A 21,614-nucleotide genomic window follows, 5' to 3' on the forward strand; every position below is an offset into this window, starting at 1 on the left:
GGCTTGACAGTAGAAGTCACGGTGGCGAGGGTGTCGCTGAGTATCGAAAAAGATCTTCTGTGTCTTGGCAATCTAATGACATCCAATATTGGTATCTCGTGTGCGGAATAATAGGCAGAGACATTTTACTCGAAGGAGTTTTCTCACGCGATTACGCTAATATGGACTTTGCCCGGAATCGTGTCGCGATAAGGTTTGAGCGAAGTACTTATAAACTAAGGAACAGCTTTCTGCGACATGAAGCATCGGATATGGTAACTGCCTTTGTAGCTCTTTGTCGCGACTCACTCGCAATCAGCAATCATGAGGTTTCCAATCCTCGCACCTTTGGCGATTCTCGCAAGCACTTGCCATGTGCAAGCCAAAGCGGTATTTGCGCATTTCATGGTACGATACTCCCGGCAAGCTGTCACTTCCTTAGAGCACTACTGACCGCAAACAGGTTGGAAACACCGGGAGATATTCTCCTGCCACCTGGCGTGACGACATCCGTCTCGCTCAAGAGGCCCACATTGACGGATTCGCCCTCAACATTGCCCACGGCGAGCCCATGAACGCTGTGTCGCTGGAGAACGTATTTGAGGTGGCCAGCGACATGGGCTTCAAGCTCATCTTTTCCTTCGACTACGCCGGCGGGGGCCCGTGGCCTAAGGATGAGGTTCTCACCCTCTTGAAGAGATACGCCACCCGGCCGGAATACTTCAAGCATAGCGATGGGACACCGCTTGTGTCCACTTTCGAAGGCCCCGAACAGGCTTCAGATTGGGTCGACATCAAGCGCTCCTTTCCCTGCTTCTTCATGCCCGATTGGTCCTCAAAGGGAGCCAAGAGAGCAGCAGAGCTAGCGGGAGGAGTCGCTGACGGTCTCTTCAACTGGGCTGCCTGGCCTTGGGGAAACACTAACATGGATACATATGTGGATGCTTCATATTACCAGTATTTGAGAGTGGATGAGGACACCAGTAAGCCTTACATGATGCCTGCGTCGCCCTGGTTCTATACGAATCTCCCTGGCTATAAAAAGAATTGGTTATGGCGCGGAGACGACCTGTGGCACGAACGCTGGATTCAAATTGTCTACAACCAGCCAGAGTATGTTTCTCTTTCGTTGATTTCTCGCATACCTTTTTCCCCCGGGTGGTAGCTAACATACTTGACCTCTTAGCTACGTTGAAATCATTTCCTGGAACGACTACGGAGAATCCCATCACATCGGCCCTCTTCGTCCTAACGCCATGGAAGCCTTTGTCACGGGCGAAGCCCCTTTCAATTTCGCACGGGACATGCCCCACGACGGTTGGAGGATGACACTCCCCTTTTGGATCGATTACTACAAGAACGGCAAAGCAACTGTGACCCAGGAGGGCATCATGGGATGGTTCAGAACAACCCCTGCAGCTACGTGTGGTGATGGCGAGACATCCGGTAATACCGCCAGCCAGTTGCAGCTGGAGTTCTCGCCGGCCGAAGTCATGCAAGACAGGGTCTTCTTTTCGGCTGTGCTTGGCTCGCATGCAGACGTTACTGTCAACGTCGGGGGAACCTCCCAGGCCGGAACTTGGACGTCCGTCCCGGACGGTGGCATCGGCGTCTACCACGGAAGTGTGCCATTTCAAGGCAGGGGTTCGGTCTCCATCTCTCTTCAGAGGGGCGGCACGAACATCGCCACCATCGACGGGGGTTCCATCACAGACAACTGCGCAGAAGGCGGTCTCACCAACTGGAATGCGTGGGTTGGGAGTGCGATGGCAGCAGGCTCCATCTCCGCCACGCCGGCTTTATCACGCGACGAGCAAAAATGCATCAAGGGCACCGGCGCGACTGGGTTCACCAAGCTCTGCGAGTTTACCTGCAAGTACGGCTACTGCCCCGTCTCAGCATGCCAGTGTCTCGCTATCGGCGCGCCAATCTCTGAACCTCCTACCACAGGCCCAGCAGGCTTCCCAGCTGCGGGTAAGAGTGAGAGCTACACGGGTCTCTGTGGGTGGTCATGCCCTCGCGGCTTTTGCCCTTCGGAATCTTGCAGCACAAGCAAGCAGCCCATCAAAAATCCCACTGTCTCCGAGTTTCTTCCTCCTGCATGTACCGGGGGAAGTTCGGACAACGGCCTCAGCGGATTGTGTCAATATGCGTGCAACTTTGGGTTCTGTCCCCGGGGCGTCTGCACGTGTTCTGACAAGGGCGGGCTGAATGAACCACCGCCGATCAAGGATACGACTGGCGACCCAGTGAATAAGATCAAGGACTTTGGGCTGTGCCAGTTTGCCTGCTCGCGCGGGTACTGTCCCCCAGACGCATGCCGTCTGGACTATCCCATAGACGAAGGAGACAGGTGCGATGTCAGAGACAACACGTGGCGTGAAAGGACAATGCCTGCCGTTCAGCACGCTGCATACCCGATGCCCATTTCGAACATCCACTACATCACAATCGTCAACCTCACGCCGTACACCTTCCGCTATATGAAGGACCGCTCCAACTACTACCAGGTGGCTGCTGACTTTGATGATATCCCACCGGGGCAGTCCCGTCAGAACAAGGCCCGGTGGGCAACTTCAGGCTCAAGCAGAGCTGACGACAACGGCGAGGCGTACTTTGAAGTCGCGGGCACGAACCATGAGTTCCGCATCAGGTGCACGACTCATTATCCCGCTGACAGGCCCATACGGTTCGTTGTTGACCTGGACGGATGGGGACTAGGCGTCAAGGAATACGAGGTCCCAGAAACCGAGGTGTCTGTCACATTCGTGATTACAGGAAGCGAGAACTACGGGTACCATCATTCTCTTACCCTGGATAGCTCACCTGTGGCTTGGATGAATTCCATCCAGGAACACATTAAGTCAAGGCTTGTGAAGCACGTCATTATGCCGGGGGCCCATGATGCTGGAATGAGTGGGATTGGGAAGTACAAATGGGGCGGTGAGTATACCGTTTCTGGAGAGATGCTGTTCTAATATTCATTCCCCCAGGCATCGACAGGGATACCCAGACCCAGGCATATGGCATCGCGGGGCAACTGGCGCTTGGTGCCCGCTACTTTGATCTTCGACCAGCTCTCGCGGATGACGAGTTTCACATCTTCCACGTGTCCGATCCGCGAGCGACCGTAATCGTAGGAGCCTCAGGGGTTACGCTGCAAGATGTTATTGACGACATCAACGCGTGAGTTATTCCCACGAGCACCACATCATCTTCATCAGCTCCCACGACTGTTGAACTGACATTTCCAAGGTTCTACGCCAGCAATCCTGGTGAGGTCGTCTTCCTGTGGATGCGAGACATGGTCTCCTTCCGGGGCGGCCTGTTCGGTGGTGGCCATCCCTTCAACGGGAATGAAATGGCCCAATTCTTTGACAAGCTGCGCGGAATCGATAACCGCTGCCGCGGCCTGACCGAAGCGACCAGATTGCAGGAACGGGTCATGGGCGAGCTCATGGAGCAGAACGACGGCAGAGGCTGCGTGGCCATTATCCTCGATCAGTTTGGCGTCGACTCGGGGATCCCGCAGGACGACCCGGCGTCGGGCATCTTCCTCGCGGGAAAGCACATGGACCGCACCGACCGCTGGGAAGAGGACATGGGCAGCACGCCCGCGGAACTGCTCGCCTACCAGGTCTCAGGCTTCGACGCCGCAGAGCGCAGGCGCCTCGAGCCGTCGAAAGGAGGTGACTTCTTCGTGTCGCAGTGGGTTCTGAATGCACCCCACGAGTATGCGTTGCTCTACACGCTCGAGAACCTGGCCAACTACCTCACCACGCCGATGTTGTACTACGGCGGGGTGGCGGAGATGACCCCGGAGATGTTTCCGACCGTGATGCTGATGGACTACATCGGGATGCGTGTGTCGGGAGACCACACGGCGAACAATCGAGCGGCCGAGTTGCGGACGTTGGCGCTGGGGTTGAATCTCTACATGGTCAGCGAGAATTGCTACGTCAGCAAGCGGCGGAATCCGCTAGTCAAGAAGTCGGGCAAGAGGTTGGCGGCGCCGTGGAATGGGATCATCTTTGCGAACGGCACTCGGATTGACAACCCACCTCCGAACTTTGATCCTTGGCGAGTGGATGTCTTGAGAAGTGGAACAGTGTTTGGGAACGGGACTGTTCTGACGAGGAACATCACAAACCCTTTCTAGTTCACTTCTGTAAGCACAACCGGTATGCGCAGTCTGAAATCATTTGACGGGGTTGTTGGTCAAATGGGATGATGATGAGCGTTGTGTATACCTACTAGGTAATTATCTAAGATAGAGAAATAGCCCTGTGTCACTGTGAGAAATGAATCGTGTTTTGAAATAAAGAACGGTAATAACTCCATGTAATAGTGTTGGATCTAATGGAGCAGCGAAACTAGTGGTATGGATGTGTCATCGTAGTGGCCATTGATGTAATGGGTCTCGCGTCGATAAAAGAGTACTACACCTTGGCGACTGCATACTTACTACCGATTTGTCGAACAACTTTCGTTGATAGGATAAGAAGAAGTCTTTCATATAATGGTATCAAACTATCTAATCTTGACAAATGCTCCTCTAGTCCAGCATGGACATATCCCAACATCTCTCTTCAAAAGACCTCTCTATGGCCCAGACAGGAGAAACCCAACCAACACAAAGCAAGCTCAAACGCCAGTACCGCCCAATCCAATCCTGCCGCTCATCAAATCCATCACTCAACCTCTACCAAAAAGCTTCTTCGCCGTCACCCTCCTGCCCGAGCTCGGCGCATACTCCTGCTCATGCCCATAATACCCGTTCTGCTGCTCGCCGATCGAGCTCGGCGAGCGCTGGACATACGACGACGCCGCCTCAGGCGCGAGGCCCTCCTCCGTCCTAAGTTTCTGCGGCCTGGGAGGCGGGGGCGGCGCCACCGCGGGAGGAGCTTGGGCGGGCGCACGGTAGTACTCCTCGTCCCATTCCGAGGTCGACGTGTTGGTGCGCGGGGCCTCTTGGCGCGCTGTCTGCACCGGCGTCGGGTGGCCCGCGTAGGTGTAGTTGCCGTTGGGGGCCGCGGGCTGCTGCTGCTCTGGTTGGGGCGTCGCGGCTGGGCGCTCACGTTCGCGGTCATCGCGGGAGCGGGTTGGGCGGTGGGCTGGTGCGGTGGGCGGTGCTTGCGCGGGCGCGGGGGTCGAGACTGGCTTGCGGCTCGTCTCGCGTGCTGGCTCGCGCTCGCGAGGCTTCTCGTCCTCTTCGTCTGAAGTTTCTTCTAAATCGCGGTCTTCGTCGGCGTACTGTGACCCAGTTAGCATCATCGCGCGTGAACTGTGGGAGAGACATTGACTTACCATCCTCAACTCCTTCCTCATGGCCAGGTTGGCGCAAATGTCCTTGGCCTCCTCAATGGCGACCTTCTGCGCCTTGAGCGTCATCCTGCGATCCCTGGTCTCCTTGTTCTCCGCAGCGATACCCTCGACCGTCTCATTCTGCATGCTTAGAATCTCCACAGAGTTGAAGATACTGTACATGCCCTGCAGCAAGTGCCGCTCCACAACCTGCGTGATCGTGTTGCGGATGAACGTCTTGGCCGCGAGCTCGTAAAAGATCAACATCTTCTCACACACCTCCTGCGCCTCCGTGTACCGCCCGCCGTCCTTGGTCGCCTCCAGCTGCCACTTGCGCAGCCGCTCCTCGTACTCGGGGTCGTACGGCTGGATCTCAAGGTTCATGTCCTGCGTCAGGCGCTCGAGCTCCTCCTGCGCGCTCGCCATCAGCTTCTTCACCTGCGGGTCGAGGAATTTGTAGCGCAGGGGATCGTGCATGCGCCCGGGCCACGCGAAGTCGATGACCTCGCTCAGGAACTCGTTGCACACCACGCCAAGGTTGTCCTTGTGCTCCTGCGCCAGCCGCGGCCAGTTCTCCGAGTAGCTCTGGAAGAGCATGTACACGGCGCGCGGCTTCGGATCCATCGGAAACTCGGAGCCGCGGATCTGCCGCAGCAGCATCTCGACCTCCTTGGTTACGAAGTCGCGCTTGCCGCTGTCGGAGACGGTCACGCTGCCGTCGGGGCCCGTCGGCGAGCGCGGGTCCGTGGACGAGGCGAAGCCGAACTTGCGCCCGTTCTGGCGGATGCGGTGCGAGAACTTCTCATTCTCCTCGATGGCGCGGGCGCGCAGGTTCTGGGCGGGCGTGCCGCGCGGGTCGGCGGTTGCGCGGAAGAAGTTCTTGCCGGGCGGGTTCTTGTAGAAGCCGTACACAGCGGGGATGACAAGCTCCTTGGACGCGGAGAAGAGCTCGACGAGCTCGATGCGCATTTCCTCGACGGTGTCCTTGCCGGTGCCCATGCTCTTGAGCTCGGCGTCGCAGTCGTCGAGGGCATTCTGGATCTGCTTGCGCAGCGTCTTGACGTGGCGGCCGATGTGGCGCTGTAGCTGGACGGAGAGCTTCTGCTTGAGCGCGCCGGCGCCGCACATCGACCCGGGGAGAGCGCGCCACTTGCCGCGGCCGAAGAATTCCTCCTCGCGCTGCCTGCGCTCGCGGGCGGAGGGCCACGGCTGGCCTGCGTCGCGGGGGCCTGGGTTGAGCAGGACATACCAGCCGAGCTTGAAGTAGTTCTGCTTGTCCTTGTTCTGAACGAGCTCGATGAACTTGTCTTCGAGGCCGATGGACTCGCAGAGGTCGGGCTTGGTGAGGACGCCAATTGTGCGGCTGCCGGAGGGGTCGAAATGGCGCGCCTTGGTGAGGATGGGCGCCTGGACGTAGTCGGTGTTTCCGCCGACGACAGCGAGGATGATGGTGCGTGAGGACTTCATGTAGCGGTCGCAGAGCGTCTCGATGGTCTTGATGTCGTCCATCGACTGGTCGTTGTTGGCGTTCTTGACGAGACCGGGAAGATCGACCAGTGTGAGGAGAGGCATGTCCGGCCCGCGCTTCTCTACCACCAAGATATCGCGGGCGGCAAAGCGGCCGGGGATGTTCTTGGGTGCGATCAGCTCCACGGCCGACCTCATGAGCGACTCAAACGACATGTCGGTGTCCACCGCGCCGCCAAACTGTTTTAACCTCTCCTGCTCCCTGAAATTGCGGTTCTTGTCGGGAATGATGGAGACATTGAGTGTCGCCTCGGCGGACCGCCTCAGTCGGATCTCGGTCGCGAAGCGCGTGCATGCGCCAGCATCGCGAGGAAATGGCGTCCCCGTGATGGCTTCGAGGACGGAACTCTTGCCGGCAGACTGGTCGCCGACGACGACGATTTGCGGCAGCTTGACATTGTCGAGCTGGGCGAACTGCAGCTTGTCGATGAGCTCGAGCAGGCCGCGCTGCTCATTGGCCATGTCCGCCGTCCCCAGCGCCGAGTCGATGGTCGGAGCCATTTCGCGTTCGGGCCTGAAGGAGGCGTTAGCTGCTGAGCGATAGTCACGGCCTGCTGGAGATTCTTCGTACAATGATCCCATAAGTGTCATGCAACGATGTATGTTAGAAGCGATGCGTATGGGGAGAGTGTGCGTATGTGTGTAAGAAGCAGTTTCGTAGAGCAAAAGCGCCGCAGGTCTGAGAGTAGAAAGCGGCAGCAAGCCTTTTAAAGAGAGAAGCCGGTTTATGATGGAGAATGCCTAGCTTAAGCTTATGTATAATTACGCAGCCCAGAGACACTTGCGTCTGGACCGAACATCACATGTGCCAGGTTGGGGGCGCACCTCTCCAATGGCTATGAACGGGTGCCTGGATCTGGCCTCTCAGTCGTCGCAAGGCTGGCGTCGTAAGCTCCCATGACATACCAGTGGCCAACCGGCAACGTGGAGAAAAGCAAAAGCTTCGCCTACCAGGTTGCCACCTCTGGTGCGGTGGCAGGAATATGCAGCGATTAGCATTTCTCTCCTCCATGGATATTGCTTGGCTTGAGGCAGCCTGTAGGCGTATGTTCAGGCCCTTTGTGCATACAATAAGGTGCCGTCAATCCTGCCACTCGGCAGAGGCCCAGCAAACATCCGAGATTGACACTGAACAATCCCGGGAAACATCAATGAAGACGTGGGGAGACCGAAGCTCATCCATGTCCTGCGCAAGGGCAAAGCCACAGACTTTCGGGGATGGAGGGGGGACGTGAGACCCAAACGAGCTGATGTTGGGCATGTCGGACGAATGACGTCGGCTGTCCGGCGTTGCACAGCCTCATTTTTGCTCTCCGCAGCACCCGCTTGGCTTGACTAGCACTTGAGTCGTCCCTCTCTCTCTGCTCTGTATGTGTGTGTGTGTCTGTCTCTGTCCTGTACCAGGCAGTAGGCGCAGGAAACGGTTCGCATGACGAGGCGTACGCGTCGGAGGCCACTCGTTGCCCAATCATCCGTCCGATGGCTGGCATTTTGAGCGAATGAAGGAGCTGTTGAGGAGCGAGAAACCGAGCGCCAAGGGACAACGGTGCCGTGCCGGTATTTGGGACTTGGGCTTGGAATTCGCCACTTGTGCAAGTTGGAAGATGGGCGGAGTCTTTTTAGAACAATTAAGTGGAAATTGGGGGATGGCTGTGGCGGTGCAGACCGGGGAAAGCCACGAATGACTAATGTTGTTCTAGATCGGGCGGATGCTGTGGCTGGTGCAGATCTGTGGCTGGTGGGATACAGCTGTGGCGAGTGCTTCGGTCTCCGACTTTCGAGCTCCTCGCTGTGCCTCTGTCTCTCCCAACACAACATCACTCGTTCACTTGTCTTCACCCGCGCACGTCCATCAACGCCAACAATGACTTCATTTCTCATCTCAGAAGTGCTTCACCAACGATGCAGCCGCCGTGAAACTACATCTGTCTGCACGCCAACTTGACCGTTTCCAAAAGGGCCGTGCCGACCTCTCCGACTTGCCCGCTTCAATATCCAAACTCCTGCCCAACAAGCTTCTCACTCAACCTCCACAGCATGTCCGCGTCAACCTTACTCGTCGCCCAGCAGTACACCTCCTCCTCATACGGATCCGCGACGCGGCAGTGGTTGAGGTACTCCCCGTTCCTCTCCTGCTTCAGCTCCTGGTCAAAAGCCGCATAAACATGCGTCGCGACCCCCTGGTCCATATCCTTGGGCGCGATGCCGCCCATGCCCCAGAGATACTTTGTGCCCATCACCGCGTCCACCCGCCTCAAACCTTCCAGCAGCGCGGGGATGTCGTCCGCCCCGTGCGCCGCGCTGAGGAGGTTCGTGTTCACGAAGCCCGGGCACAGACTGAACGCATGCAGGCCCCGCGACGCCCCGAGCTTGCCGGCCAGCGCGACCGCGAACAGGCTGGTGGCCGTCTTCGACTGCCCGTACGCCGCCCAGCAGTCGTAGTTGGCGCCGTTGTCGAAGGCGTAGTCCGTCCAGCGGATGTGCCCGAGGCGGTGCGCGCCGCTGCTGATGTTGATGATGCGCGGGTCCGGGGAGGCGAGGATCTTGGGCATGAGGAGGTTTGTGAGGAGGAAGTGTGAGAGGTAGTTTGTTTGGAACTGCGACTCGAAGCCGTCTTCGGTGAGGGCGTACGGGCCGGCCATGATACCGGCGTTGTTTACTAACAGGTCGATGTGAGGGACGTCTGGCCAGGAGTTGACGAGGGACGCGGCCTCGCGGACTTGGGCGAAGGAGGTGAGGTCCAAGGTGAGTGGCTTCACGGTGATGTCCGGGTGCGATGAAGTGAGGAAGTTGATGAGCGGTTGGGACTTGGATAGGTTGCGACCTGCGAGGATGAAAGTCGATGGCTTGGCGACTGCCACCTGCTTCACGAATGCTTCACCGAGGCTCCCAGGAGAGACGCCGGTGATGAGCATAGTCTTTCCGGCGATGTAAGGAGCATAAGTGGGCACCAGCTCGCTGGCGCGTGTGGTGTTGTCGTAGGTCGGTGCCATGGTGTAAGTGGTGATGAGGCCAAGGTAGGTCTGTGAAGTGTAAGTTGGCGCAGTGACTTGAGATGCAGATGAACAACCTGGTGATGTCTCTTTGCTTTCAATCAGTCGATCTTGGCTGTCTCTTTATACCCATCCCAGTCCATCGTCTGCGATGGTCTTACATATGGCATGTCGTATCATGGCTCCTATCCACATCTCGGAAAACGCTCAGACAGCATCGCTATCCACATCGCAAAGTCTTGTGGCGCTGCAAGGTGGATAGGTCTTTCGGGTCTGCTCAGTTTTGAGTGGTTGGTCTCTATGGCTCATTGTCGAAGCATGCGGAGTTAGCGGCCATAAGCGGCGGCAACACCTAAGTTGCTGCTGTTTCGGCGTTACCACTTCACAATTCTGAGGAAGCCTGCCTGTGAGCACAAATAACTCGGGTAAGATTGAAAACGATCCTTGTATTATCTCTAAAAGACTCCCGATAACGCCAAAATTTGTTGGTCTCCAGTTGCCTCCCCCAAGCGTGCGGCCCCACGGCGGCCGCATATGCCGCATGTCCCGCATCCCGCATCCCGCGCCTTGCTCCATGCTAGCCCCCATGCTCCGATGTGATCCTCTGAGCGATCAAAAAACCTTTCTCTCATACATCATTCGTCAATTTCGTAAGCTCTCTTGCCAGGATCAGTTCCTGCGGCCCTGGCCGCTGCCCCGCGTAGCTCCATTGCTACCCGGTGCCGCGCCCCATGCGTTGGCCCCACTTCCGGAGCCGGTGACCGGCCGGTAGGCCCCGATGTTGTGGTACGGACTCACGGACTCGTCCTGGGAGAGCCAGGTGTTCAGCGTAGCCGAGCCGCCTTGGTGTTGATATGTGAAATGTGTCGTCGTCTGACCTTGGTGCTGGCGCGGGACGGAGACGTATTGGGTGGTGTATTGGTTGGGCTGTTGGGAAGACATCTTTGCGACGGATGCAAGTAATGGGATGGGTCTCAAGCGACGGCCAAAATTGTAGATGATCTGGCTCTATCGATATCTGATGGGAGTAGTGAATGAGAGATTGAAGACTAGAAGCTTTTTTCCTTGGCCTTCATCGATCTCTTATACACCATTTCCAAATCCTCACAGGCATTCGAAAGGTCGTAAAAAGACCGCCGCGGTGGTCGCGATCCTCATGCGCCGAGGAGCGTCAATCCTCAGTGACGAGGAGTCAAACTCCTCCGCCACCACACGCTCCCCACATGGGTATTTTTGCGGTTCTTTCCTCACGCGGACAAAAATACAAAATCATGTCCTCTGTCAAACAGCGAAAACATTCCCAACCCATTTCCAAATGCAAGCGTCGTCATCAAAAATACCCATGTTCCACCCTCTCCAAAAGCCATCCTCAAGCGGTCTTTTTGGTAGGCAGTATTTCGAATGTCCAAAAGAACCCGACATGTGTAAAAAGTCCCCTGGAGCCGTAGGCTAGTGCAGGCACCAAAGTCTCTGGGAAAGGGGGCACATGGTCGACAGGGGTGATTGCTGCTAAAAAGACCACGCTTCAGGCGCATCGGCGAGCGGGTGTTGCCAGCAGCACTGCATTTTAGGGGCAATTGATTTCTAAGATGTTCACTGGCTGGTTGTCTGAAAAGGGTCTCGCTTACGCAGGGTCTTTTTGCTGACGGTGATGGGGATTTTGGTCGATGTTGGCTTGGCATCTTACGTCTCCTATATTTCATTCGCGTATGGCGGGCGGTCTTTTTGAGATGACTACTTTTTTAGCCTTGATATCATGAAGACGTATCCTCAAGGCTCTTCCCTTACGACCAAATTCACCAACACACTGGCGTCGTAGGGCTCACTTCCGTCAACACCTACCGCATCGTCATTGCTGGAAATCTTCGAGGCGGATAGCTTGAAACCACCCGGCATGTTGTTCTGAAAGAATCCATCAGGATCGTATTTCAGTGCGACATCGCTAAGTTGCTCTGCAGCACCGCGAGGATAGCTGTTGAAGAACTCAGCAACCTGGAAAGCGGTGGAATCGCCCATGTACCTGAAAGGATGGTGAAGGCCCGCCTCAGCCGTGGCGCTGTCGGTTGCTTGGACTGTTTTCTCCATCCAGGCGGAAATGACTTCGTCGTGCCGAGAGTTGACCCAGGTCAACGCAATAGCGTAGACGACATAGGTGCCCTGGGACACGTCCAGCGACAGGGGCCCTCCACCTTCACCGTTATTTTGTGAAGCGATGATGAAATCTCGGCCCAGGGGCTGAAAGTACACCTCCGTGGATGCGAAGGTGCTCGCAGGAACTTATGCCTGGATCGATCTTACCGCTTCTTCGAAGATCTCGCTGATGAGCTGAACGCCGGCAAGCAGTCCTTCAAAATCCGTTGACGCGATCGTTCCACCGGTAAGCATATCACTCGGGCCATCCATGACTGACTTTCCAGTCTCGAAAGCGGAATTTGTGACAGTCTGGTGGCTCTGCGTGTTGCCAACATTGGATATCTCGAGAAAACGGCGGAAGATCGCAGGCTCCGCCTCATCCGGATCGTCGTAGAATAACACGACATACGCGAAGGTGGAGATATTGTCTGTGACGTCGTCTCTGGCAAACCCTACCGTGTGGATAATGCGTGACTTTGCGTCGAAGATGTCCGCGGAGTATGCAGCGACAGCCTTGAAGAAGGCTTCGAATTGCGAAGACTTGAATCACAGAACGCCCGCAAAGACTCTTGAACTAGGTATGGTCTGAAGCTCGAATGATGTGACGAGTCCAAAGTTGGAGCCGCCTCCTTTCAATTGAGAGTACTATCAGCTTTGACTTCTGCCGCGGGTTTCTCGGAGGATGCTCACCGCCCAGAGGAGGTCACTATACTTACTGGAAGAAGTCACGTTCACGAACCTTCCATCAGCGACGACAACCTCATAGCTGCTGACCATGTTGGCTGAGAAGCCGTACTTGTTGTTGTAAAAGCCTATTCCGCCAGCCAACAATAGCCCAGACACGCCAACAGGCGCTACGCGGCCGCCGGCGACGGTGAGATCGTATGGCTCCAGGGCGTTGTAAACCTCTCCCCAACGCAGCCCTGGACCGACCCGGACGTGGCTGCATTCAGCGGAGAGTTCCATTCGTGTCATGTTGGAGAAGGCGATGAGTATATCTCTGCCAATACTATTCGCCCCCGGAATGGCCGTGTGACCACCGCCTCTGACAGCGAAGGAGCCATTGACGGACTTGATTGCGCTTATAGCTATGGTAACCTGTTGAGCTGAGGTAGGGATGAAGATACAGCCAGGGTTGAGAATCTTTACATCGTAGAGAATCAGTTTACCAAGTTGCATGCAAATGAAAGCGACTTTCGAGGATTTACGTGTATTGAAGCCGTAAACTGCAGACCCTGGCTGGAAGGTGGCATTCGGCGACACTCTAGCCAGGGCTTTGCACCCACAGCAGCGGAGAGTGCTGCAGAGTTCTGCAGCAAGAGAAGCAGGCTAACGCTTGTGATTCTCAGGTTTGGTGTCTTTTGCATTTTGGAAAATATTTTGTTGACAATGGATCGCTAAAGAACTGCCTATCTAATGATACCGAGCTCAGTACACTTCATGGCGCGTTTTAGTGATTGCCCTTGAGCTCGTATACTACGCTTTCAATTATTTCCACGATTGCGATACCATGGATCTTTGACATGCTCACTTTTACAGCGGATCCATGAACGATTCCAGGGCCAATTACGGGCGTTTAAGAACTCCTCGACCGAGGCCGAAGTCTGGGATCCGATCGGGGCCTCAGACAAATAAATCTCCATGTTCATCCGACGCGGCCGGCTCCCACTGGACTTCGACTACACCCGCGACGCGAACCTGATGCCAAGGACTCTTATGGGTCAGTGACCTGAGACGCCCAATGGCAAATAGAGCCTTTGCTTTCTCTGCAGCTGTCGTCTTGCGAGTCATCGATTCGCTTATTGATCGCGTTTATCGGTATTCCGAAGCTGCCGTTGATGGGATCAAGTTCCGGTTCTTCGGGGTCCTTCATTGACCGGCTGGGGGATGAGATGATCTTGTCGAGGTGTATATATGCTTAGTGTGTAGCAAAGCCTTCTTCCACAGTCTAATCTAACGTAGTAATTCTCGTCCTTCGAATTTCTCAAATACTCAAGTCAGACAACATCGTCAACATGGCCCCAGCAGAGGTTCAAAAGCTCGCCTTCTTTGGTTGCACCGGCAGCACCGGCAGCGCAGTCTTGAAATCACTTCTATCACACGTGAACAAATCAACCCAGATCCATCTCTTCGTCCGGTCAGCGCGCAAGCTCAAGCTACTGTTCCCCGGCATTGAAAGCTACTCCCATGTGGAGATCACCGAGGGCCAGCTCAGCAACCACGCCCTCATGGTCCACTGCCTGTCGGGCGCAACACAAATTATGTGCACCATCGGCAGCAACGACAACCAACCCGGGATGCGGATGCACCGCGACGCAGTTGAAGCAATTCTCGCAGCATTGAGCGAGTTGCACGAGAAGGCGGAAACGAGAGGAACGTGGCGGCGACCGCACATGACGTTCCTTTCATCCGAGTCCATAAGCGAGAGGCTATCATCACACCGACCAGCGTGGGTACATTGGTTGATCATGGCCTCCTTGAATCACATCTACTTTGACCTAGCCACAGCGGAGAAGAAGCTCATCTCTTCATCGCTGGTCACGGTCACCTTGTTCCATGCCCCTTTTCTTTTCGAGGGGGAATATTCGGGCTATACGGTTAGCATTGACGAGCCGGCTGCATCAGCTTCATATGGAGACTTGGGCGCGGCGATGGCGGAGATGGCCTTCTTGCCTGCGAAAGCAGAAGTCCAGGCCGTTACGGTGGCGAGTCATAAGCCGATGGCCGTCGGCGCCAGGACAGTGGAGCAGGTCCGGAGACTCACCAATGGAATCTTGGGTCGTTTCGTTCCTGGATACTGGAGCCTGCCAGGATGGAGTTGAGTTCGTTCATAAGTACGGTGGTGAAGGCAAGGTTGACAGGAAAAATGATGTAGATATTGAAAAGTCTTGTTTCGTACTATGTGAAGTCCAGACGTGCTTTTCAGTCCTGAAGCCGACATCTTCAAGTTTCAGCTGTTGTCATTTGGTAAGCTACTAGTACTTGGCTGAGAATATAAATAGTGAAGAGTGAAGTATTTGACTTGATTCGTTGCTTTTGAAATCAATTACGTGAAGGCCGAAGAGACCCTCCGACCTCGGACATAGGCATCACCGGTATCCCACCCGCACCGGCTGGCATGAAGACCTGCTAAAGTCCGTGGGCGGTAGACATACAAAGTTCACTCTTGACTCAAATTCTGTTACGTAGCGAAAACGGGGAAGGCGGAGACAGTTAGCTAGCAGCCGTTCGCATGCCTTGATGGGGCGTCACTTTGGTGATTTTGTAATTCAATTCAAGGTGGAATGAGACAATCAACGAGTGTATATGACTAGGAGATATGTGGTAATGACTGGCTCTGGTATACATCAACCCACGCTGTTCGAATTCTCTGACACTTGTGCAATCCCCTTGACTAGCCGTAGGTGTCATCTGTCGTCAAAGTCCGTTCCGGCCCATCTCAAGACCTTATGAATCCTTAATCGCACATGGGCACATTCTCAAAGATGTAGTTGCTCTTGAACTCGCGCGGCGGGAATCCACAATCGGCACCATACTCGCTGCCGTCCAGGCCGCCATCCGACAGACGTCCGTGGTAGACGGTGCCGTCAATCTCAATGGCGATGCTGCAGTCGGCATCGTCAATGGTGTCATCCTCAGCTGAGACAAGAGTGTAGTCAACGTCGCAAATGTTATCACTCGCCGGCAGCGACGAGCAGATATCCTCGTCGAATACGTTGGTGGTATCACACGGCGTGCCGGCCGCGAAGGTTCGCCAGTCGTGTGCGCCGTTGCCGCCCTGGACTTGGTACGTGTAGGACAGGCAGAGGTTCCCGGCAGCGGCGGTACGGAAGAAGTTGAGGGTAGTGGCCAGGGCCATGGCAAGGTTGGCGTTGGAGAACATCATGTTGAATTGGTGAAGTAGTTTGAGGACTTGAAAGTAAAACTGGCCCTTTGATGCAGGTGTTTAATGAATTATTAATTAGGAATCTGGTAAGAAGGCTTAATCAAGAATTAAAGTGAACGCTATACGAGAATATCAAAGCATTATATACTTTGCTGATTATTTCGGGCTATTTGGCGGCGGTATTCAGAGGAGATAATGACAACATCACAGATAGCCTATAGGAGGTATGTAGTGTGAATTCCCGCATATCAACGCGCTGGCTCTAAATTCAATGAAAGAACACGCAATCACTTTACCAAAGTACAATTCACAAGATACGAGTAGAAAGTTGAGTCTCTATTCGATTAGACACTACGCAAATCATTACCCTCGGTGAGCCGGAATTCAACCCTGAGCTGACTTCAGTCATCCGACGTGTCCGTGATAATTCCTGACACCTGAAGAAGATCGAGATGAGACCATGTTGGTACAGCCAGCAGACTTTTGGTGCGACTCATGTTGCGATGGCAACGTATTTCGGATACACAGAGGGTTAGATGAACTTCTAAATATTGTATCGTGACTTCGGGTACCTTTTGGGTAGCATCTTTGAAGCTATGAAGTATTCCAGATGTAATGAATTTGTCAAGATGAGAAGTTGAAGCGCAAAAGAGTTTTACTCATTCTATGTATAGATGATCCCAAAAGGGATCAAAGTCAATTGTGGGACCAGGCCTTCAGTCCTAAACGGAAGTAGATCAACGTTTGGTCACCTTTTCCGTATCATCAGTGATCCTTATTCAGAATTGATCGACAGGACGCAGGCCAAGAATTTTCAGCCCAACTCGGGACTTTGATAGATCATCATATCGTGTCTGTACCGGTCTGACAGGTGGACCACACCGGGCGCGAGCCGTTCGATGAGTCTACTTCCGGCTGATAAAACCAAAGTCCCATGAAGTGCCATGCGGCGGCGCCGGACCGTCCTGCGGAGTCGTAACCAATCAGCTACTTGATTACGTCTTCCGGACGAATCACAAACTTGCGACCTACACGTTTTTCGGAGAATATTGGAGACTATGAAGCGGCTCCTGCAAGAAGCCGGCACATCTTGTCATTGAGATATTCCTTGGTGTCTTGGCGGCTGCCTTCAAAACACTGCCTCGCCCCCAATCACAGCTCTTCGCAATCGGGAAAGTTTGAGAGTCTAGAGTTGCATTGTCACAAATCCTCTTACCACAACACCATTGTCACAGCCTCCGGCGTCCCATCTTCGCCCGACGCCCGACTTTGTCTGCACGTTGACTATTTAAGGGATTGTGATAGTGCAAGGATCTACAGCCTGTATTTGTACACGGCCTCAGAGCCGCAGTTGTAGCTGCAGCAACAACCTCCGAAAAGCACTCCAACTTACGGTAGCATCACCAAAAGTTCTTTACAGTTGCTTTAACAATTTCACCCAGGGACTAAAGGCCGTATTCCTTTGTACCGGGCTGTTGTCAGCAAAAACGTCAGCTGTTCGTGACGATCTCTTCAATCGCAGCTTATGATCCCGTCACAAATCGTCACTTGGTTGTCAGCAACTTCCCAAAACCAGAAACTGTTCTGTTTCGTGTCGCCCAGTACGTCCGGAGCTCAACAGCAACAACATTCAAGCGCTTCCACGATGGCATCGCAAAGTATAAAGGAAACCCAGAATCATGGCAGTAAGTCTATCTTTCCGTTCCTCATCAGACACGAACACCTCTACATTAGCACACAAGTTCTCTTCCCCCTTTATACAACCTAGTATCACATCTAAGCCTGAACCGCCATCATGCGTACCAACACTCTTGCCATCTTTGCCTCTCTTCTCCTGCTTGGCCACCGCGCCTTCGCCTTCGATATCTACTTGAATGAAGACTCTGACTGCCCAGATGAGGAGATCAGCATCGTCTGTGAGGAGCAAGTCGTTGGCGACTGCTGCAATGGCGCTGTCAACACCCTGTACAGTTCCGCCCAGGCCAGCGACGACCAGGGCGGCGTTGTTCTGTATGGACTAGACCAGGGCCAGGCCCCGGACTCGGAGAATCGCTGCGGTCTTCAGCTGGCCAGGGACGACACTTGCGCTACCACTGATATCCCGCAGGGCTCTGCCGCCGGCGCCCTCGGCGAAGAGGGCGGCGATGAGGATCCCAGCACCGACGAGGAGCCGACTGATGGTGATGAGGACGGCGAGGATGATGGCGGCGGTGATCACGGTCGCCGCCACGCTCGCGACGTGTCCCCCAAGAAGGAAACTTGGATCCAGAAGAACAAGAAGGCTAAGCGTTCGGAGGGCTGGCGTCAGACTCAGCACACGGCTTATGCCGTCCGTGATGCCACCCATGTCTGGAAGCTATCTCGTGACTCCGAGCATGCTCCTGCATACGAGGCTCTCACCGACCGCCAGGAACGGGTTGAATTCCTCAAGCGGCACGGTGTTGCCAAGCGCCGCTAATGCTGAGTCGATATCATGACCACCAAATTTGCAAATGAGTGGAAGGTCTCACATCCCGGTTCGAAGCACTTTATGTTCGGCGGCAAATACCAACGTCACTCATTCGCTAGTAGCATTTACGACATTCCTTTGGAAATAGGAGACAGCAAGCATGCGTGAAACAAAATGTAGGAACTTGGAATATCGTCACTCGCTGTATTTTAGTTGTATTCCAACGAACCACAATCCATTGATACACGTCCATTAGAAGTCAGGCGAGGCGTGATGCGACAGCCATTGAAGCTAACGCTCTTGATAGGTACTTAGATGTCTTACCCTGGTACCGAGCATAGCCGACAATATCTCGTGTGAAGGTCTCAGCCTGGAAGAGTTGTGTGCGAGTGAGTGAAAGTTGGAGGTATTTCAATCAGTGTTGTGCCGCCCTGCCTGGCTAGCCCCAACACGACCCGACTGGAGCCGGCAATGGAAAGGGTTTCTACCAAGTACCTTATTTAATTAAGTAATGATCGATGGGTTGGCGATGATGTCACATTTCAGTGGCTGGGCATGCCTAAATAACTGCGGAGGTTGATCTACAGCCTGTCATATTAGCTAAGACACCAAATTTTTCAAGTCAATCTAGGGGTGTCGAGTTTATGATTGAGTGGCGGCGATGGCCTCTCCTTGTTTCAGTTGGTTGAATGCGTTGTTGAGTAACTTCCTCTTTCGGCAGCACTGGGCGGTGCTTGGCAGGGAGACGGGGCGGGATGGCAGACAAGTAGTCAGCTCTCGCGGAGCCGCTGACGATAATAGATGCACAGGCTTCTCTGCCTCCATTCACCTTCATCCATCAACCAAGCCCGCTCTGCTTACTGATACACACAAAGAAACACTGCAGGTAGAGGTGCTACAGTCTCAGAAGGTGTCGCACCAAAACAGCGGCATTTTAAGTATTTAATGTGCATTGCCATCTTCTAAATGCTGAGTCACAGCTCAACTACTTATCTTTAAGAAACATCCTCTTTTAAAGCTGTTGGGCGTGTTATGAAGTTGATGTCACACAGGAAAGATGCATAACTCGCGATTTTCGTATCCAATCTCCAAGCCGTACCCTTTCAGGTGGTTCACACCCGTCGCCTTGGTAGGCGGTCTTGTTCTTGCAGTCTTACTTTCGTTGCTCAACCTGAGCGCGAACGGCTTTTACCTGAAGACTGTCTACACGTCCGACCCCAACAGCACTGAAGCCCATGCAAATGCACAGTATGTCAATATACCAATTCTGTCTGATCAGATGCAGACTAAAATATCTTCAAAGATGGTTCAGGCAGCGTCCATTCAATTGGCAGAGTGATGTGCAGACAGAATGCCAACCGCATCTGTTGTCCGTTGGAGATTCCTTCTTCACCACAAACCTCGGCTTCCGATACACTATCAAAGCGATTACAGACCCGGCCAGAACCTCCTTGTCCACAATTGGTTACAAGAACAACACCCTTCAGAACTGTATGCCGAAGGAATCTTTCTTCCTTCAGTTGAGAAAGTCCGACACTGCGGCTCCACCTGCGCCTTCAAGATTGCTTTCATGGATAGATTCATCCATACTGGCGACATTCAATTGTACTATTGCAACTGATGACGGCCTGATGACTATGACGGTCACGAACGAATACAGGGTTTCAGGGGACGAGATCTATAGCTATGCTATAGAAGATGATTACAAGACACATGCCAGCGTTTGGTGGGGAACCAGATTACTCAACGCCTATTGGAATGGGGTGCTAGTTACGGCATCCCGCATGACAAAGGTAAGAGACGGAAAGAAATATGTCGTCCGAGCTCATTTATATTATACATTGGACCCATTTGAAACAGAGTGAGTTTAATTCGTCCGCTACTTGCTGAACGCTGTTGACTTTGATGAAGCATTCAAGACGACAAATTCTTCAACCTGTACTGGTGGACGGGAAACGATGACAGCTCGGGGCCGAGTAAAAACGATCTAGAAGATGACGAAGGTTATCACGACTACAACTCTAATGTAAGGAGCGACTTTATGCTTTTTATGAATGGCTTTTCCTTGTAATGGAACTATGCAGCTGAAATTAATATAACACAGTTTTATGTCTCGCCGTCATTAACAGAAGGACTCCACTGCACCAAGATCTTGTATTCTCTTCTTTCCCTGGATCTGGGTAATTGCCAGTCGCCAAGTCTTCTGCTTGATGACAATGGCCTGGAGTACGCAATTCTGGCACCAAATGACTCGAATCGAGCGCCTGGGGGCCTCCTGAATGGATCCGCTTCTGCTCCAGATGGAATAGAACGTTTCAACCGGATTCCTAGCCCTGTGCCTAATAGCACAGATAAACATCTGACAGATCTCAAAGACTCATTCGATAAGTTCCATTCTCTTATGGGACCCTTGGGCTGCAAAAATGCCACCATTGTTGACCAATACCTTTGCTCTGTTCCTCAGCAAAAAAGCTGGGGGGTATTACTTTTCTCAATATTGCTTGCGGATCTAGTCTTCCTCCAGGCGGCTTGGAAGATTCTGACATGGACTGCCGATGCCTTGGTAAAGAAGGATAACCCGGAAGCAATGTCCTGTGAGGGCCATCGGACTCAGAGCGAATCCTTTCAGCCGTTGGACAGCTCTAGTGCATTTCATCATGAGTTTAGACAGATTCCTTGTCAACCTCGGAAGGTTGCGACTTACTAGGGTAGAGCCATCTATACGCGCGCAGACAAAGGAAAATTAGGCAGTCGCTTACGGACCTCTGTTGCTGCTCACTACAATAACCGCGTCGACTGGCAGGACCGGACACATGAAGCAGGACACAGGTTAGACTGTGGTTTTCATCCATTTCTACAATTGACTCTGCATGAGCTGGTTCTCCATTAACATCTAAGTATCCATCCTTGATTACGCCTTTTCAACATCACTTGTGCATACCCTGGCTACGATGTGGCTCGAAACCCCACTTATAGTTTACGATCTAGGTATCTAGAAGCCGACTGTTAAGTAATTTTAAGCTCGTCAAACCGCACGAGAGTAATCTCCTCGGTCCCTCCCTCTTCTAATAAGCAGCATGAGACGATTGATCCATTCGGAAAGCCATTTAAGTCGGAGTCGTTATCAATATCGACAAAGCCAAGATTCCGTATCAATAATTGATTTTCGACCGTCAAAAGAGGTAGAGACTCAACCACTGACTGTTTTCCATTGGATGTTATTCCTCCATTCGAGAAAGCGAATCTCTGGTAAGGAGTGTTGCCTGACACGACGTACTGCAAGCTGAGTCTTGTCTCGTCTCGTCTTCTGTTATTCGATGAAATGTCGGCCACCGATGGCTGA

At 53.6% G+C, this 21,614-nt stretch overlaps 8 protein-coding genes and 1 pseudogene across 9 annotated transcripts; 4 read left to right on the top strand and 5 right to left on the bottom strand.

Moving 5' to 3' along the window:
- Window positions 1–303: 303 nt before the first annotated feature.
- On the top strand, window positions 304–4,138 carry GCG54_00001123 (Glucan endo-1 3-alpha-glucosidase agn1; the record flags this gene model as incomplete). The annotated part of the gene is made up of 5 exons (XM_045401248.1): window positions 304–387; window positions 443–1,092; window positions 1,166–2,922; window positions 2,973–3,165; window positions 3,235–4,138. The coding sequence occupies 5 exons, from the start codon at window positions 304–306 to the stop codon at window positions 4,136–4,138; spliced, it is 3,588 nt and encodes a 1,195-aa protein (XP_045259173.1).
- A 536-nt stretch (window positions 4,139–4,674) lies between these two features.
- On the bottom strand, window positions 4,675–7,311 carry GCG54_00001124 (Interferon-induced GTP-binding protein Mx; the record flags this gene model as incomplete). The annotated part of the gene is made up of 2 exons (XM_045401249.1): window positions 4,675–5,232; window positions 5,287–7,311. The coding sequence occupies 2 exons, from the start codon at window positions 7,309–7,311 to the stop codon at window positions 4,675–4,677; spliced, it is 2,583 nt and encodes an 860-aa protein (XP_045259174.1).
- Window positions 7,312–8,798: 1,487 nt separating this feature from the next.
- On the bottom strand, window positions 8,799–9,803 carry GCG54_00001125 (Short-chain dehydrogenase TIC 32; the record flags this gene model as incomplete). Its single annotated transcript, XM_045401250.1, has 1 exon — window positions 8,799–9,803. The coding sequence occupies one exon, from the start codon at window positions 9,801–9,803 to the stop codon at window positions 8,799–8,801; it is 1,005 nt and encodes a 334-aa protein (XP_045259175.1).
- Window positions 9,804–10,472: 669 nt separating this feature from the next.
- Window positions 10,473–10,745, bottom strand: GCG54_00001126 (uncharacterized protein; the record flags this gene model as incomplete). Its single annotated transcript, XM_045401251.1, has 1 exon — window positions 10,473–10,745. One exon carries the CDS (start codon window positions 10,743–10,745, stop codon window positions 10,473–10,475), a length of 273 nt encoding a protein of 90 aa, XP_045259176.1.
- Window positions 10,746–11,573: 828 nt separating this feature from the next.
- On the bottom strand, window positions 11,574–13,303 carry GCG54_00001127 (annotated as a pseudogene). The gene is given in 4 exon segments: window positions 11,574–11,960; window positions 12,210–12,476; window positions 12,492–12,581; window positions 12,627–13,303. Coding segments are annotated over 4 exon segments (1,421 nt in total).
- A 648-nt stretch (window positions 13,304–13,951) lies between these two features.
- On the top strand, window positions 13,952–14,758 carry GCG54_00001128 (uncharacterized protein; the record flags this gene model as incomplete). The annotated part of the gene is made up of 1 exon (XM_045401252.1): window positions 13,952–14,758. The coding sequence occupies one exon, from the start codon at window positions 13,952–13,954 to the stop codon at window positions 14,756–14,758; it is 807 nt and encodes a 268-aa protein (XP_045259177.1).
- A 635-nt stretch (window positions 14,759–15,393) lies between these two features.
- On the bottom strand, window positions 15,394–15,822 carry GCG54_00001129 (uncharacterized protein; the record flags this gene model as incomplete). Its single annotated transcript, XM_045401253.1, has 1 exon — window positions 15,394–15,822. One exon carries the CDS (start codon window positions 15,820–15,822, stop codon window positions 15,394–15,396), a length of 429 nt encoding a protein of 142 aa, XP_045259178.1.
- A 1,795-nt stretch (window positions 15,823–17,617) lies between these two features.
- GCG54_00001130 (uncharacterized protein) lies at window positions 17,618–18,280 on the top strand (the record flags this gene model as incomplete). Its single annotated transcript, XM_045401254.1, has 1 exon — window positions 17,618–18,280. The coding sequence occupies one exon, from the start codon at window positions 17,618–17,620 to the stop codon at window positions 18,278–18,280; it is 663 nt and encodes a 220-aa protein (XP_045259179.1).
- A 1,048-nt stretch (window positions 18,281–19,328) lies between these two features.
- On the top strand, window positions 19,329–20,978 carry GCG54_00001131 (uncharacterized protein; the record flags this gene model as incomplete). The annotated part of the gene is made up of 4 exons (XM_045401255.1): window positions 19,329–19,519; window positions 19,557–20,132; window positions 20,183–20,297; window positions 20,376–20,978. 4 exons carry the CDS (start codon window positions 19,329–19,331, stop codon window positions 20,976–20,978), a joined length of 1,485 nt encoding a protein of 494 aa, XP_045259180.1.
- Window positions 20,979–21,614: the final 636 nt, after the last annotated feature.

This window comes from Colletotrichum gloeosporioides, assembly GCF_011800055.1.
Source record: "Colletotrichum gloeosporioides strain Lc1 chromosome Unknown consensus_81, whole genome shotgun sequence".
In the NCBI taxonomy this organism is placed as follows: domain Eukaryota; kingdom Fungi; phylum Ascomycota; class Sordariomycetes; order Glomerellales; family Glomerellaceae; genus Colletotrichum; species Colletotrichum gloeosporioides.